At 34.6% G+C, this 16,783-nt stretch overlaps 1 protein-coding gene across 1 annotated transcript; it reads right to left on the bottom strand.

Moving 5' to 3' along the window:
• Positions 1 to 1,193: 1,193 nt before the first annotated feature.
• On the bottom strand, positions 1,194 to 15,394 carry LOC124822995 (myosin-8-like). Its single transcript, XM_088109218.1, has 39 exons — positions 15,272 to 15,394; positions 15,035 to 15,180; positions 14,619 to 14,775; positions 14,347 to 14,405; positions 14,071 to 14,230; positions 13,679 to 13,828; positions 13,438 to 13,580; positions 13,205 to 13,351; positions 13,001 to 13,102; positions 12,458 to 12,515; positions 12,268 to 12,369; positions 11,798 to 11,835; positions 11,498 to 11,624; positions 11,241 to 11,411; positions 11,026 to 11,157; positions 10,827 to 10,936; positions 10,669 to 10,729; positions 10,306 to 10,483; positions 9,992 to 10,197; positions 9,538 to 9,657; positions 8,795 to 8,893; positions 8,059 to 8,640; positions 7,865 to 7,969; positions 7,677 to 7,781; positions 6,844 to 6,983; positions 6,634 to 6,751; positions 6,292 to 6,309; positions 6,110 to 6,160; positions 5,800 to 5,967; positions 5,004 to 5,141; positions 4,242 to 4,421; positions 3,266 to 3,364; positions 3,091 to 3,161; positions 2,890 to 2,989; positions 2,685 to 2,741; positions 2,380 to 2,436; positions 1,725 to 1,808; positions 1,554 to 1,633; positions 1,194 to 1,461 (listed from the first exon to the last, which is right to left on the bottom strand). Exons 1-39 carry the CDS (start codon positions 15,392 to 15,394, stop codon positions 1,344 to 1,346), a joined length of 4,860 nt encoding a protein of 1,619 aa, XP_087965344.1. The 3' UTR covers positions 1,194 to 1,343.
• Between the last annotated feature and the right edge of the window lie 1,389 nt (positions 15,395 to 16,783).

Below are 16,783 nucleotides of genomic sequence, written 5' to 3'. Positions count from 1 at the left end.
AGATAAAAAAATGGGGAGCGTGAAGTGTAATGAAGTACTATTCTATCGATTTTTTCATTTTTAGAGAAAATTTCCAGATTATTACTCGAAATTATGAATAATTTATGGTTGGCTTAATTGGACCAATAAAATAAAGTAACAATGCTTTGTTCAGGGATTTGGTGAGAAAAATCAGTTTTAGCTCTTTGTTCAATAGTTCCTTCTAATGTGGTAGACATCCCTTGCAACATATGATAATCTTTTGTGTTTTTATTTTAGTACAAGGTTTGTTCACTTTTATATGCTTTATCATTTGAGAGCATTTGTGTTTTGTCAGGCAAAATAAGACTATATACTGTTGTATTGTTTTCCAAACAAAACACTTTGCATCTTCATGTTCTGTTGTTTGTTAAGCAATCGTCCTTCAGAAGAAGCATAGTCATGCTTATATACCTTTTTTTAGCACTTAATAAAAGTCATATGATGTTGGAATTTTCTATAACAATGATTAAGACAATTAACTTTGTGTAATCATAGTGTAATGATCACCGTTATGTTCATACTAATGTAATTATTAGTTTTGTGTTCACACTAATGATTATTTAACCTTGTGTTCACATTACTTTTACCTATTTTTTATGACTACTGGACGAATTCTAAAGCCTAGAAATAAAAGTTTCCTCTCTTGTAAAAACTATATTTGAATATTGAAGTCAAAGAGATTTGTAAGAACAAACATCCTTCATTAGAATTTAGTATAAAAATAAGTCATAAACATCGGAATTTCAATCAATTGAACATACTTAATTAGAATAACAATAATTAAAACTTATTTGTGTATGAATACAAAACCATATTTCTTTTTGTAATTGAGTCCACAAGTAGTTGTGAGAACAACCCTGGAGCGATGACAGTAAATGTATGAAGTTTAACAATAGATCTAAAATTAACAAAAAGAAAGAGACAAAGTTTAACAAACGTACAAAGAATGATGCTCTTTCAAAAATGGTAATATAATGATTTCTACAACGTGAAATTTGAGGGCAGAAGAACAAAATCTAAGTGATCAACTCCTAGCATTATTTTACAAATGGTAACTTTTCTCTCTTCACACTAATACAAAGAATTGCGCCCCTTGTGAACATCCAAATAATCTAATAACAAAAGAGGTGAAAAGAAAATGTGAACAGATGTTATGAAACCTACCCTGCTTTTTTGCTAACACAACCAATACAGGATGAATGCTCACAAAATACAAGAAAAAAAAGAGGAGGGGCCAGGGTGAGAATGGGTGGATTTACAACATGATGTTGAATTGGAGAACACATTTTGAGCCTTAAAAGCTAAGCTGCATCACAGGGGAACTAGCAATAGTCATGCAGAAATTGGAAGTTTGCATTCTCAAGAAGTTCTGCAGGCGGTTTTACTTTTGGAGTGCTCTTATCTTGAGAAGAAGGAATCTCTTCAACTATGATAGGATGGCTGCAGTTTGGAAACAGTGAAAGGTGAAGAGTGCAGTTTCAATTAAAGTAGATTTTCTTGTAACTGATCCTAGTGTATATGTGCGAGTTTACCTTGTGTTGTCCTCCAACAAGTAGGTTTTACTATCTTCATCTGCATCATCTGTCATCAGAAGCTTCAATCTAGTAGTGACCTACACAGGTACATAGCAGTGATCACAATAGCTACATAGCAATGGCTGAGAAGAAAAACTGTGGATAGATAGATAGGTAGATGCAGCTTACATCTGTTGATACACTTTGTTTTTTGTCATCATCATCATCAGAGTAAAGTGTACATATTCTATAAAGTTGTTGAGCACTCAGGACCTAAATTCAGCACATATATGTAGATGTTAGAGTGACAGAAACATTGCACCTAGTTGTTATTTATATTACAGGTTTGTAAAAGTTTTTAGTTGTTTCAAATACAGTAAGTACTCTTTGCTTTGCAGCATGTAAGTGTCTGAAGTTGTTTCAAATACAGTAAATTTTCCATATTTGAAGGAATCAAGAAATATTAAATCTATATTATATTTGGTGAGTACAATGTGTCTTATTCATGTTGCTGATCTCAGTGAGATAAGGCAAGAAGGTTGTTGGTCTTATAACTATTAAGGGTACTATATTAAGCTGAAGTGCACCTCTTAATCAGTAATACAAAGTGTTGAGAGAAAGACAAGCTTTCTTTGTAAACACAGGAGACATAGAAAGAAAAATCTTTTCCATTTTTTGCTCATATAGAAAAGATTTAGTCAAAGTTAAAGTTGCATATCACGGTTGGATTTGTAATAAGATAATGTTGGATATTGAGTGTTTGCTGTTCATATTTATATCACAAGCACGATCGTGTATTCATATTGAGTGTTATCAATCACTCATATAAGACGAAAACACTTACAGGGCATAGGTCGTTTGTAAGGTCATCATAAGATAGGTCTTCCTTCTTTTCAGCAACCTGGAAAAGTGATTTCATCAAAAAAGTTAAAAGGAGGGAGAGGAATGAGTGTTTGTAGATTTAGGAAAATTCTCACGTATATGTTTGCAGTAATAATATAGAAACAAGGCAATGTCATCTCACTATTTTCTCAATAGGGGAGAAAGTCTAGAGTAACATGTTAATCAATTGGGTTAAATTTATCCAACGTATGAAGTCTGTTTAAAAAGCAAAAGTATTCCAATCACAGAAGAGGTCATTAGGCATACCAAGAATTTAACTGCTTGTGTTGCATGTTTGAGTTCATCCAAAGATGAGCCAATGTACTGCAACAGAGATAGTTATTAGCTACATAAGAATTAGAGTTCTAGAACACACTCTGACACTTTTGGAGACACTCTTAAATCACTGTTCGCATAATGTAAGTGACTTCAGTGTGCAACGGAAAGTTATAAAAGGGTGGACACAGTGTACCTCTTCCGTTGCTTCAGTGCACCATCCTTCTAGTTCTGCCAAACCTGATTTTATATATTCTCCATGTTTGAATGTGCAGCATTCTCCATGCAAAAGAATGCTGGAGAACATAGCATTTCCAATTAACAAGTCAACCCAGATGCAATGCCTATAATTAGTCCATTACTGTAAAAAGGGTTGAATGAAACAAGACATGTTTACCTATTAAAGAGTTCCACATTGATGTATTGAAAAATTTGATTAAATAGCTTTTGAACTAGAACAGTAGGGACCTGGGGCAAAACTTAAAATCAGTTTGCTCTATAACATTAAAAAGGACTTGGAAGTCTAGGGCTGTACAGATACCAATTCACTGTACTGTCAAACCTTCACATACATAGTTTTCTTTCATAATCTTGAGATATTTATTAAGGCATTCCATAATGCTGAGCCAAGAACCAGCTTGTTGACTGTTGTCATTTAATTCTCTATCTGCCTGAAGTCATATTATCATACGTAAGCGGAATAAGCATAGTGAAAGTGTAGATAAACTTCTTTTTTAGTACTTCTGAGACAGAAAAGACAGAAAAAAGAAAGTAAACTTTTTGAAAAGTTAATTTGAAGTTCTCTTAGCTTCTTCAAAACATTATTTCCGTTTCTTCTTCTCCTATAAATGCTTAAGGTGAAATTTATCTAAATAGATCTATAGTCAACTAAATTAAGTGGAATAAGCATAGTGAAATTGACAGTCTATAGGTTCTTTCTACCTCCACTTAATTCCACCTACTGATCCTACTGGCCTATAATTTGCTGCACACAGGCACCACATGCATAGGACTTATTAGAAAGTGAGTTTTAAACCTAACTCAACTCCACAAAACCAGCTTGTAAGGTGAGGTTTGCACCTCACTTATATATTATAATTTGGCCTTTTCTCTAGTTGATGTGGGACTTCCACATCGACTAGAGTTAAGGCCAATTCATACTTTATAAGTGGGTGCAAACCTCACCCTACAAGCCGATTTTGTGAGGTTGAGTTAGGCTTAAAATCCACTTCTTAATATGGTATCAGAGCCATGGTTAGAGCCTATCCTAGCGAGTTCTAAGTGGACATTTCTATTTCCACCCGTTGTCAGGCCACTGTCGAACCACCCATTAATTTCTACTATCATGCACGAGATGTCTATACCTCGGCGTGAAGGGGGTGTGTTGGAAGTCCCACATCGACTAGAGATAAGGCCAATTTATAATATATAAGTAAGGTGCAAACCTCATCTTACAAACCGGTTTTGTGAGGTTGAGTTAGGCTTAAAGCTCACTTTTTAATAGGAATACCAAGAAATATTCCATAATAAATTACACAGCCTCCATACCTTAATGCAAGAAGAAAGCAGAGGTGTCAAATCTGCCTTGAAATTTTCTCGAACGATTCCATATATTTTTTCCACGTAAGCTGCAAGCTGTTGCTTGAAAAGCAAAGCTGGATACTTGGCATCAACCTGATGCACTACATCAAAAGCACTGCTGGAAAGACTATTAGATGAGCGAAAACCCTGAGAAACAACATCAAATTCCATATAGTGAGTTTAATGGCATTATCTCTATAATCAATAGTCACAATATTTGTTAAGTAAAATACCATTATTTATTGGTGTCTATTTAAAATGAAAAGAACAATGTATATGGATGATACTATAGCACAAGAATAGTCCTTTTTGCCTCTTATTTGAGACAAAAATCAGACCAAGAAATTAATTTATTACTTTTTGTATAAAAGAAAGTTGTTAGCCTAGAACAAGGTGTATAATAGAAATATAATTGAAATTTTACTGATTTTGGGTAGCAATTCTTGCATAGTTTCCTTTTCCTTTTCTTTGGCCTTTATTAGTATTGAACTTTAGACACTTACATGCTTCAGAGAAAAGTGTATTCATGTAGCATGCTACAGGCAATAAGGAGAAAACCACATCCTATTGACAACCTTCATTCACAGTTTAATTAGTTTCATACTAGCATATAATATATAGCACCTAAACAATCATATCTACAAATGAAATATTGATCTGCAGAATTACCCAATGTGGAGCTTATGCTCAAGACATGTTAACTTGGGTAGCAATAAAGAAACTTGATACCTGCGTCATCCTCCCAAAAAATGATGTTGGAGTGGGAGGTTTCCGCGCTGTTGGTACTCTTAAACATCGATGAAGATGGAAAAACAAAGAAGATGTGTTGGATAGCCAATAAGCCATACAATCATTTTTGTCTGGATCCTGCAAAATTGTCAAGTTGAATATCATGTGAGACCACATTGAAATAAACTACACATCACTTTTTTTCTATAAAGTGGCAGCTCTAAATGTTAGAAAGTTCCACATTATCAGCCTCAATTCTTGGGATGTCCGCCTTATATAACTACTGAGCAACTTCACTTGGTGCTAATCAAATTTAAAATGAAATCTGACATGGTATCAAGCTTATTCTGAATTATTGTCCATATTTTTAATCTCTTCAAATTCCTTAATTAAATGTAATGTATTCTATATACAAGAGTGTAATCATCCTTTTTAATAAACTTAATACGACTTAAAAACCCAGCCACTTCCTTAGAAATCTTTTAAATTTTCAAGACTGTCAACAAATTTACTAAACGATGCCTCTGGCAGCAGAGGTCCTCTATCTTTGAAGCTTTGGAGTAACAGAAAAGTTGTAATCATAGTTCTCTGAATTGGATAGCCAACAGTAATACAAGTCAGTCATCAGTATTTTGAATATTATTCGCTTTGAGTAGGTGTTAAGAAGTAACTACAAATCCTTTCTACTATTAAAGGTTCTCATTGTCATGGCTGAATTAATTTTCAAAGACTAAATGTGCTAAACTTTACCTCTGAAAGACAAATGCAAAAATAGATTGAGTAAATAAAAAATTACCTCTATTTCAGAACCAATAATCTGAATAAGACGATCAAATATGCTGGTTTTTTCTGCTTCAAAAGATTTCCAATGTAGCAGACAATTGTAAAGGGTAAACGCTGCAACAGGTTTTCCTTCACAGAATCCGAGATCTTTTGTCACACATTTGAAAAGAACATCTATGCTCTCCTATACACAAAGAAATCAAACAAAAAGATAATATGAATAAATGCTACAAAAGTACATAAAAGTATAATTAAGTACATTATTAAGAAACAATTGTTCTACAATAGCATACTTGATGTCTCTCCATAAGAGATCTTCTTACTTTACTATCCTCTGAACCAAATGTTTTTGCAGGAGCAGAAGTCTGTTGCGCCTATAGAAAATAAACTTTTCTTCAAAATCTTTATAAAAGGACAGGTGGAAAACTTTTCTCTTTTTGAAACAAAGAAAACGCATAAATTACAAGAAAAGTAAAAGGGATTTCAAATATAAGGCCCTCATTACCTGGCCATTTTCCGCAGGCTACAGTAGCAAGAGCAGAAAAAGACATTAATATAATCTCCAGTGAGGGTAAACAAGGATGATAGTCAGTGACTGTGGCGACAAAGAATTATTAATTCACATTACTCATTAACTTGGTTTAATTGAAAATTTTCAAATTGTCCTCAAGGTGTGAATAGACAACAAAGAATACAATTACATAGGAGTTAGGACCAGCATTAAACAAAAATGATTTCATTGAGGATAATTTGAAAATTTTGAATTAAAAGTAAATTGATGGGGAATGTATATAGACAACTAAGAGTACCAACAACATCACTTAATAAGCAATGATCTTGTATTTACCGGAACTGTAGCAGGGGAAAACTTTCCTGACATTCTTCTGGATGATGATGAACTCAACAAGGTTTGCTGCCGCAAAACTTGATTCTCAGTTTCCATATCGGACACTTTTTCTTCAAGCCTAGCACATAAGTAAGCTACAAATCAAACCAAAGAGAGCATCTAATATTCCTTATAATGCATATCTGCAAAAACAAACACCAACATACGAACCTCTGCATATTTGTCTTTATCTCAATCATCTTTGATTCTGTCTCTATGATTTGATTCATGCGCTCCTCACTAATCTTGTTACATTCTTCATATTTCCTCTCTGTTTCATCAATTTTTACCTTAAGCTGTTCGTTTTCTGTCTTAAGTTTACTAATGAACTCATTGTCGGTAGCGTTAACAGGAGACTCCTGTAGAGTTTTCTTTTCCAATGAATTAGTATGTTCCTCTAGACCATAAAAAGAACCGTAGCACAAATTTCAGACATTTATTATTTATTTTATACCTTAACATTTTCCTTTTCTGAGTCAAGTTTATTGATCAACTCTTTTTCAGTAACATCAGGAGACTCCTGTACAGTTTTCTTTTCCAATGAATTTGTCAGTTCCTCTCAAAGCAAAAAAATAACCATAACACAAATTTCAAACATTTATTATTTAATTCATACCTTAACATTTTCCTTTTCGGAGTCAAATTTATTGATCAACTCATTTTCAGTGACATTAGCAGGAAACTCCTGTACCCTTTTCTTTTCCAATGAATTAATCCGTTCCTGTGAACATAAAAAATAACAATGATGATGCAACGTAAATTTCAAACACTTTTTTCAAAATAAATGAGAGTGCTAAGGCATAACTATGTTGTTTGCCATCCTGACTATAGTGGCACCACAATTTATACCTTAAGATGTTCATTTTCTGAAGTAAGTTTATTGATCAACTCATTGTCAGTAAGATTAATCCGTTCCTGTAAAGCAGAAAAAATAATGATAATGATAATGATAAAAATAATAATGGAAATACATAACTTTCAAACACTTAATATATAATTTATACCTTAAGGTTTTCATTTTCTGAAGTAAGTTTATTGATCAACTCATTGTCAGTAAGGTTAACTGGAAACTCCTGTACAGTTTTCTTTTCCAATGAATTAATCCGTTCCTGTAAAACAGAGAAAATAATGATAATAATGATAACAATAAGGATAGTACATAGATTTCAAACACTTAACATTTAATTTATACCTTAAGATTTTCATTTTCTGAAGTAAGTTTACTGATCAACTCATTGTCAGTAACATTAGCAGGTATCTCCTGCAAAGTTTTCTTTTCCAAAGAATTAACCAGTTCCTGTAAAGAATGCAGAATAATGATAACTTTGAATACTATGACGCACTTGGCAGCATAAATTTATCAAACACCTTTTATACAATGGTTACCTTGAGTTGACCATTTTCTGCTGTAAGCTTACTGATCAATTCATTGTCAACATCATTAACAGATTTCTCCTGTATACTTGGGTTTTGATCAGCTAATTTCTTGGCAGCTTCTTGTTCCTGAATGAGCGCTGCCTTAGTTTCCTGGAACTGAAGCTCCATCTCTTTCAAAGCATGTTGTAGTTTTTCAGTTTCCTGTGTCTTGGCTTCCTGAATTTCTTGGAACTGAAGTTCCATCTCTTTCAAAGCATTTTGTAGTTTTTCAGTTTCCTGTGTCTTGGATTCATTAATTTCTTGGAACTGAAGCTCCATCTCTTTCAAAGCATTTTGTAGTTTTTCAGTTTCCTGGCCCTTGCCTTCCTTGATTTCTTGGAACTGAAGCTCCATCTCTTTCAAAGCATGTTGTAGTTTTTCAGTTTCCTGTGTCTTGGCTTCCTTAATTTCTTGGAACTGAAGCTCCATCTCTTTCAAAGCCTCTTGTAGTTTTTCAGTTTCCCTTGTATTGGCTTCCTTAATTTCTTGGAATTGAAGCTCCTTCTCTTGCAAAGCTTGCTGTAGTTTTTCATTTTCCCGTGTCTTGGCTTCCTCAATATCACAATGAACCGAAACATTTAGAATGTTGTTGAAATAATACCACTAAAGCTATGCTTTATAGGTAAAAAAATAACCAAATTAGCAATAGTAGGCATGAAGAAACTGTATCATGCTTCTGCATTTTCATTTACTATAAATAATTTACCCTCATCGCCTTTTCTTCTTCTAGACTTGAAGTTAACTCTTTGACTTGCTTTTCCAGATTATTTTTTGCCTCTTCAAGTGCTTTAGCTTCCCTGGCAGCCTGCAGTAAGTTAAAATTAAGATCTTTTTCATATACAAAACCATTGTTGCAATCTTATACACATGTATAATCGATATAGCACGGCATTTTCACATTTAAAGGGATAAAATAACACTTTCCAAACATTAAAATCATTTCAAACAGATTCATAGTTAAATTAGTTGGTGCTAACTGGTTTACAGCATTGAGAGGACTCTGAAAGAGAGAGAATGAGGAATCTAAAAGTTGCAGTGTTGTCAGTGCCTTTATATGTACCCAACAGTATATATGTTGTTAGGTTACATCTGTCAGAGTTACTGTATAATAGAGAACTGGAGTTTAACTAACTCTAGTAACTGACAATCGTCAGCTTACAAAGCCCAATTGAACTTGGTTTCAACCCTTATCTCTAAAAGCATGAGATAATACAAAGAATAGCCACATAACTGACTTCTTTACAAAATTATATAATCTAAGAGCAAAGCAACATATAGTAGTATACAATAGTGATATTATGAAATTTATGGCAATAAAACTGATGAATTTATGAGAGACAATAAAATCAAATTGTTTAAGAATGCCAGTTACTTTTAAAATGAAAAACACTTGAAGTTCGCTAATGTTTGAAGAATCAAGTAAAGTAATCAAGAGGGAAGAGGGAGCACCATTTTAAGCTTTCGAAGTTCTCTCCGTGCTATTGTTCTCCTCCAGGAACACTGTGCAAAAATTGCTGCTTTCTTTAGCTTCAGGTGATAAGTACGAGCCGAATGACATCTTTGCCGAGCCTATGATAAGGAAAAAACAAATTAAATTAATCATATTTTATGTATAACACACCAAATATCGTATAGTAGGAATATATGATCACTGTTGAGACAACCAATTGCTGTAACACTTTCCAGTGCTTAAAGTAAAAGACACATTTGGGTTGAACATCTGCTTAACAGAGAAATTGAATATCAATATATGATGGGGAGTCCAGTAAACAAAGTTCCTTCCATTATGGTGTCAATGGAGGGTAAAAAGTTTGCATCCTAATACCCATGATTGAAAGAAAACAAAGGTAATATTTCAGACAGTAGTCCTCTTAACTAAGAAGAAAACTCTCCTCTGTCCTACCTGAATAATAATTGCAGCTTTTGTCCGTCTCCTAAAGCTAAGATCATTTCTAGCAGCCATCCCTCGCATACCAGTTTGAATACAAATCGCTGAGGCATATTTAGTTTTGTAAGACTTTCTGGAAATATACATGCGGAAATCTTTCTGAAGTTTTATAGAAGCGGCTTCCCTCCTCATGCATTCATACTGACGTCGTGCAAGTTGTCCTGCATTAAATGCAGAGCACAGAAATGTGTAATCAACACATAATTGTCTTTCATTGATTACATGGTAAAACACTTGAAAAAGGCCTAAAGGATTCACATAAATGACACCTTTCGCAACCCTTTGAAGTTCTATGGCCGACAACTGCAATAAGACGTATTGTTTCCGACAGAGAAACGTGCGGACTTTTCTCTGAATAACACTTGCAGACAATCCTAGGACCTCAGCACGACATGCATCTAGTTCTGCCATTTGACCTGCTCTTAGAAACACTTTTGTCTTTCCAATCTGCAATGGGAATAGTTCAGTCAGCAAGAGTAACTTTCTCCTGTTTTCTCCATGGTGTTAATTAAACCATTGGAAAAGGAAAAAAGAAAGTCTTCAAAAACATTTAATTCCCATCCATGTAACCAGCAAGAAATTTAAATGTTACAACTGAGATCAACAGAAACTCCGGTTGGATAAATTGGCACCTGGTAGTCTTTAAGGTTCGCTCTATCTAGAAGCCTCTTGCAAGCCGTCACCTCATCAGGGCTGTGAATACATGGTTCAGGTTTTGAATGAACCACAATCAGATTCATATAAGATGAATGGAAAAGGAAAAACAGAAAATGGAAAGGGATGAAAATACCATGCTTTCAGAACTGAAGGTTCCAGGATGGTAAACCGTTGAACAAATTCATCAAAGGACTTTCTAGTGGGATATCCAGCACAACTTATCCGAATTGCCTCCATTACTCCCTGTGAATGGCATCCACAAAGTCTCAATTCACTTGGCCAGAATAATCATGTCAGACAAGAGAACACAGCTAAAATGGCATTGAACTTACTCCACACCGAAGCTGCTGCAACACATTATTGTTCTCGAATATCCCAGGCTTGAGAAGATTATTTGGCTTTACACAACGAATATAGTGAGGCTCGGTAGCGTTTAGTGTTTCAAGCAAAGATTGCAGTTGTAGCTTCGTAAAACATGCATCAAGAATAATACAGATAAGTACAACGCAGATAATTTGCATTATAGGCTTGGCAAAACAAAACAGACCTTAAACTGAGTGGCTATAGAAGAGAACTTTGTCGATTTTGTAGTTTCCTCGGGTAAAGGAGGGAACAACCCTGAAACAAAAGGGCACTTCGAAGCACTGAGTAGAGCAGCATGCTCTGGAACAACGTAGTCTTTATTTTTATCAAGGAAAAAATCAGTTTGATAAGTGACCTGAAATTGAAAATCATCATATATAAATCCTTTTTCCTATGTTGTTAATGGTAATAACTATGCAAACAGAAATGTATTTCACTTACATCACCAGCATAGTGGTTAATGGTAAAGTCTGTGCGAGACAACTTTGGCTTGCTGAAGCGTTTGTTGTCTTTAAAGGTTTGGTATAGCTTTTCAGCAAATGTTTCATGCGTTGATCTTGGAAACATACTACAAAGAATAAGCAGGACAACCTCACAATCTCAGAGGATATGCATATGCAGATATCATTACTCAAAACATATAGATGAATATTAATGAAAAATGTATCAGATTAGTCATTCCATATCTAAAAGAATAACCATAAGACAGGTATTTGAACTATTCAGTCATTAAATACATACCAGGCCTCATCCAGGAGAGCAATAACACCACCAGGTTTCTGAAATTATAGGAATACATCAATTAGAAATGTAGAATCCAAACAAACAAGTACATCTCGGTAAAGTTCAAATACATGTGAAGTTAGATGTACAAGCAATCAATGCACTCTGTTTGTAAATAGCTAGTAAGATGAAAGAAATTTACTTCATTTTATAAGAAAGTCTATGTAATTATAACATTAATACAATAACGACTATTCACTATTCTCAACAAATGTACGTTACTGATAAGTTTTTATTTGGATGGGAAGTTTTAGAAAACAGACATCATGAAAATGTTGTGCAATACATGTATTATCATCACTAATATTGTCTTATGTAAATGGTGAAGCCATCGAAATGTGAATAAAAATGCATGTTATAAAATCATGAGATGCCAAATTGATAAAACTCTCCTACAATTGAAAAATGGATGAAAGTGTAAATTACACCTTCTCTATGAGATCAAGAACATCTTGATTATCAACGAACTCAATATAACTCCAATTAATCTCTTCTTTTGTATACTCCTCTTGCTCCATCTTGAAGACGTGCTGCATAATGAAATGTTAATTGAGCCTTCAGAAATTGTTTACCACAAAAATGAATTCCAACAAGATGGAGAAAACAAAAGAAACTAACCTGGTTGAAATGCTGCTGTAATTTCTCATTTGTTAAATTGATACAAAATTGCTCAAAGCTGGGCGTGACCATTAGATAGAAGAGTTCCAAAAGTTAGTAACAAGGCACATAAAAAGGTCGATCCAAAAAATTAAATGATAATCACTAATTATAGAGTGTAATATCAGAAACACAATAATTCCGGAATGGTGACAGAGACACTGACAATAGAGCAATACTTAACATGACTATCAACACACACTATTTTTGTCATCTTTACAACAACTTTAGTTAAAGCCATGCTACATTAAATCTTGTCCCATTATCACTTCAGTGTTCTTTTGAACCATTTATCTTGTGTCCATCTAGCAAAACAAAATCTATGGCAGCCAAAGAAGACAAGACCCACATTCGTGAATATTGTAACCTAATGCTTTAGAAAGAAATTAATGGCTTTATGAACTTGTGTATCATAATTCACTGACACAGAGCACAGAAGTTCCTATAGTTAATAATCCCACTTCATGTGAAACAGATGGGAAAAAAAGGCAAATGGAAGAGCACCTGTTGGTTTTGAAACTCTCAAATCCATATATATCAAGAACTCCAATCAATTTAGTTGAATCTGGATCTTGCCCAATAGTGTTGTTTATCTTGCACACAATCCTACATCAACAAATGTTTGCACAAATCGAATTACAAAAACTTAAACATATTGAAATTAGATTTTATAAGGACAGGTAAACTTATTGAACATCATAGATATACCAGTCAAAAAGCCTTGAATAAACTATTTTAGCCAATGCATCTCTGCTGAGGGCTGCAGCAGTTGGATCAAGTGATTTTGTTATGGTGTCACCACGAGTCACCATAACACGTTTGCAGAAAGAGTCTTCAAGGGACTTCTCGTCACACCTTCCACAATCAAACAAATAACCATAGATGCAATAGCTTGAAGATTAATCTTCGTAAGAAACAAGTAAATTGGCGACTTCACTTACATCAAAAGCTCGGCTGCTGTTTTTAGGTGGTAAATGGATTTTTCATCCTTGGGCTGAGAGGAATCCAACTCATCTTCCGAACCCTTAATAAACTCAATGTTTCCTAAATGAAGTACTGCAGCTACTATTCGAAATATAGCATCCTGAGAAGAGGGATGAGGAATTTTTCTAATGACAACAATAAAAAGAAAAAAGAAGAAACATACACACACTCTCCAATGGGAATGTTACTGAGGGGTACCTGCTCATCTCCGCTGATCCCAACAACCTCCATAGCTCTCCTAGTTGCAAGGTACTCCTTAGAATCATCCAACCCATCCAACTCAATGCAATTTGATTGATTAAGGTAATGGAATTTTCTTGGATCTCCCAATTTGTACTTACCAGATTCCTAGACATGGGAAAACTCAAATAAAAACAATGAATCTTATAAGCTAACTTAATAAACTTCAAAACACAACTTTTGAAGCTCATATGCATGTAGAGAATGCTCATGAACTTTTTGTTATGAAACCATGAATCCTGTAAGCTACTTGGATCAAGGTAGTGACGAGGGAATTGGATAATTTGAGCTTATAAAATTTAAACCTCTTTGTCATTGTTGTACCAAAACAAGGAAGAATAATAATGTACCTCTTTTGGTGCAGCACACAGCATATAAAAGCAATGATAGTTTCTCTCAGGATCAGAAACTTGACAAACACGGGATCGTTCCAGCAAATATGTTCTGATAGCAGCTCCTGAAATTCTCCCCTTTTGATCAAACTGAATCTCCACAAACTTACCAAAACGACTGAAATTATACTATGTAAGCTTAGGACAGACTTTAAATCAATTTAGGCAAAAGAGGGTGCAGAGGAAATTGAAAAGAAGAGGAAAAAAGATCTTACTGGACAACAAACTCAGTACCTAGAATTATTATTCCTAACTGTCTTTGCATTGCCAAATGCTTCTAAAACTGGATTGGACTGCACAAGTGTAAAGAACAAGAAAAATAAGTAATACTCCAAAATTAAATTTCTCAAGAATGTATACTAAACTTATCGGACCGTTGACAATCATAATAATACCGTGAGTGGGATTAATATCTGGTCCAGTGAGCTTGGAAAAACCCGTGGTTGGACAAGAAAACCAAAAAGCAGAAACATAATCAAAATGCAGGTCATGATTTAGTTTTTTACCTCGAGAACTTGTTGCTCCACAGACCGTCCTTCAGTTGCTGCTCTCCCTCCCAAAAAAGCAAGATAATGCATAAGCATCTTTGTACTCTCTGTCTTGCCAGCTCCACTTTCTCCACTAACCAAAATAGATTGGCTTTTTTCTTCGTTTATCATCTTTCTGTAGACAGTTATCTTAGTTAGTGAAAGCAGACATGTCTTATTCTTTATTTTATATCGTTGGCAATTGCCATGAACCTTAATACTGGCAAAAGTTGCATGCAAAAGCTAAAAATAAAAACTCTCAAATGGTATGCGCTCCATGATACACCAAACTTATTTGTTTCTTAATTATCTAGACCTGTTATCGTCTTCAAAGCATAGAAACAGGTTAAAGCCGCCAACCAAAGCATAGAAAACTGAGAGCAGCAACAAGGTACCTATATGCAGAACTTGCAATTGCAAAAGGATGCGGGCTCTGCTCACCAAAAGCCGCAGCTTTATACTTTGCCATGGTACTAGTTTCAGTCAAATGAGGTAACCTTTGAAAAGGGTTCACAGCTATCAATATATTTCCTGTGTAAGTCTGCAAACACCACCACAAAAAGTTAAAAGTTCATTGTAGTGAGTGTCGCAGCAAAAGAAAGCACATCCGAAATATAAATTTGACATCTTACATAGATATCATTTAGGGAATATCGAATATGCAAATTCTGAAGAACTCCTGGTTCATGCAGATATGCCAGTCTTGTCATATCTTCCACACCAGCAGGTGGGAATTCTGGATCTTTGGGATACATGTTAGCGGATTTGCTCACAACCTGCAATGGAGATGCGCATGGTGTTGAGTGCTTTCAATAGTTTAATAATCTCTTTGCGTAAGTGAATTGGTTTAACTCTGAAGTATAATGGAAAAATCTTGCAAACAAACTTCTTGACAAGATTTTAGATAAACTACAGAATTCCTTGCTAAAGAAGTATCCATGATGTGAACATCAGATGCATAGCGAAGGTTCAAACTCTATCACATACTGTGATATTCCTTTTCACCCATATAATAATGCATCACACACCCACAATAGCCTCAAAAAGTACAAAGCAATGGAGAAAGGAACTACATATACCGGAAGGAGAAAATTTTGTTTGCACCATTTGTGTGTGTGCTACAGATTTACCATAGATTCAGGAGACTCACCCTCGTGCCCGATTCAAAGAGAATCGTGACCTCGTCCTTTTTAGATTCCTGGATTTCTCCATCTATCCAAGCTAACTCAGGGTCCTCTACCCAAACATGGGACCCCACTACAAGATTCAGTTGACCAGCCTGTGCATTCAAAAGAATAATCAGTGCCTTTATCATCACAGTAAAATCTCATTTCAATTTATATTGGCATCATTTGTTGACGTGCAAACCAGCTGGTGAGACTTTGCTCCCACATAAATGAAGCCAACACTTTTTTACATGACAACATAGTAAATGCCACCTAGTTAAGCTCCTATAAACTTCAAAAACATTGTCATCCATAATTAAAGTAAAAAAAAAACACTTCTGCATGATATTTGTTAAGGCGCATTTGTTTTTAACCACAAACATTTCTGGTTATTTTTCTGAGAATAAAACCGTGCATCCACATCTACTTAAACCATCCCGATATATGATATCATACATCAACTTCAGAGAAACTAGAATCAGACATAATCTAGCCATATTAAGATTTGTCTGGCCCAAAATGTGCTAAAACACTTTAAAGCACTTGTCACCAAAGAATTTCAACCATCTCCATGTTCTTGGACTAAAACAAATGAGGAAAAGCTTCCAATGGTTGCTGACACTAAAACAACGCCAGGTGAATGAAAACTGCTTATTTGAAGTAAAGCAAATGACTGTAAAAAAAACGGACTGTCTAACTAAAGGGCACGAAAGGAAAAGTAACACAATGTGAAATTGAAAGTGCAGAAAAATTATTACCATTGCCAACAAAATGTTATGCGCCCAAATGAATCAGAGGATCAGCTACTCAAACCTTGGATTGCATCACCAGAGTCTACCAAGCAATGTGGAGAAATGACTTGAGAATATTGAATATCTAAGGAGCAAGGACTAAATTATCTTGCTGAGCTATCTGTCTGTCTATCTAACTCTAACTTAAAGAAACTTGCTAGTAATATATATATATATAAGTTGGCTT

The sequence above is a fragment of the Vigna umbellata genome, chromosome 3, assembly GCF_029865625.1.
Source record: "Vigna umbellata cultivar VRB3 chromosome 3, Vumbellata_1.0, whole genome shotgun sequence".
Lineage (NCBI taxonomy): Eukaryota > Viridiplantae > Streptophyta > Magnoliopsida > Fabales > Fabaceae > Vigna > Vigna umbellata.
The sequence above is the reverse complement of the archived record's forward strand: the minus strand, read 5'-3'. Positions and strand labels throughout refer to the sequence as shown.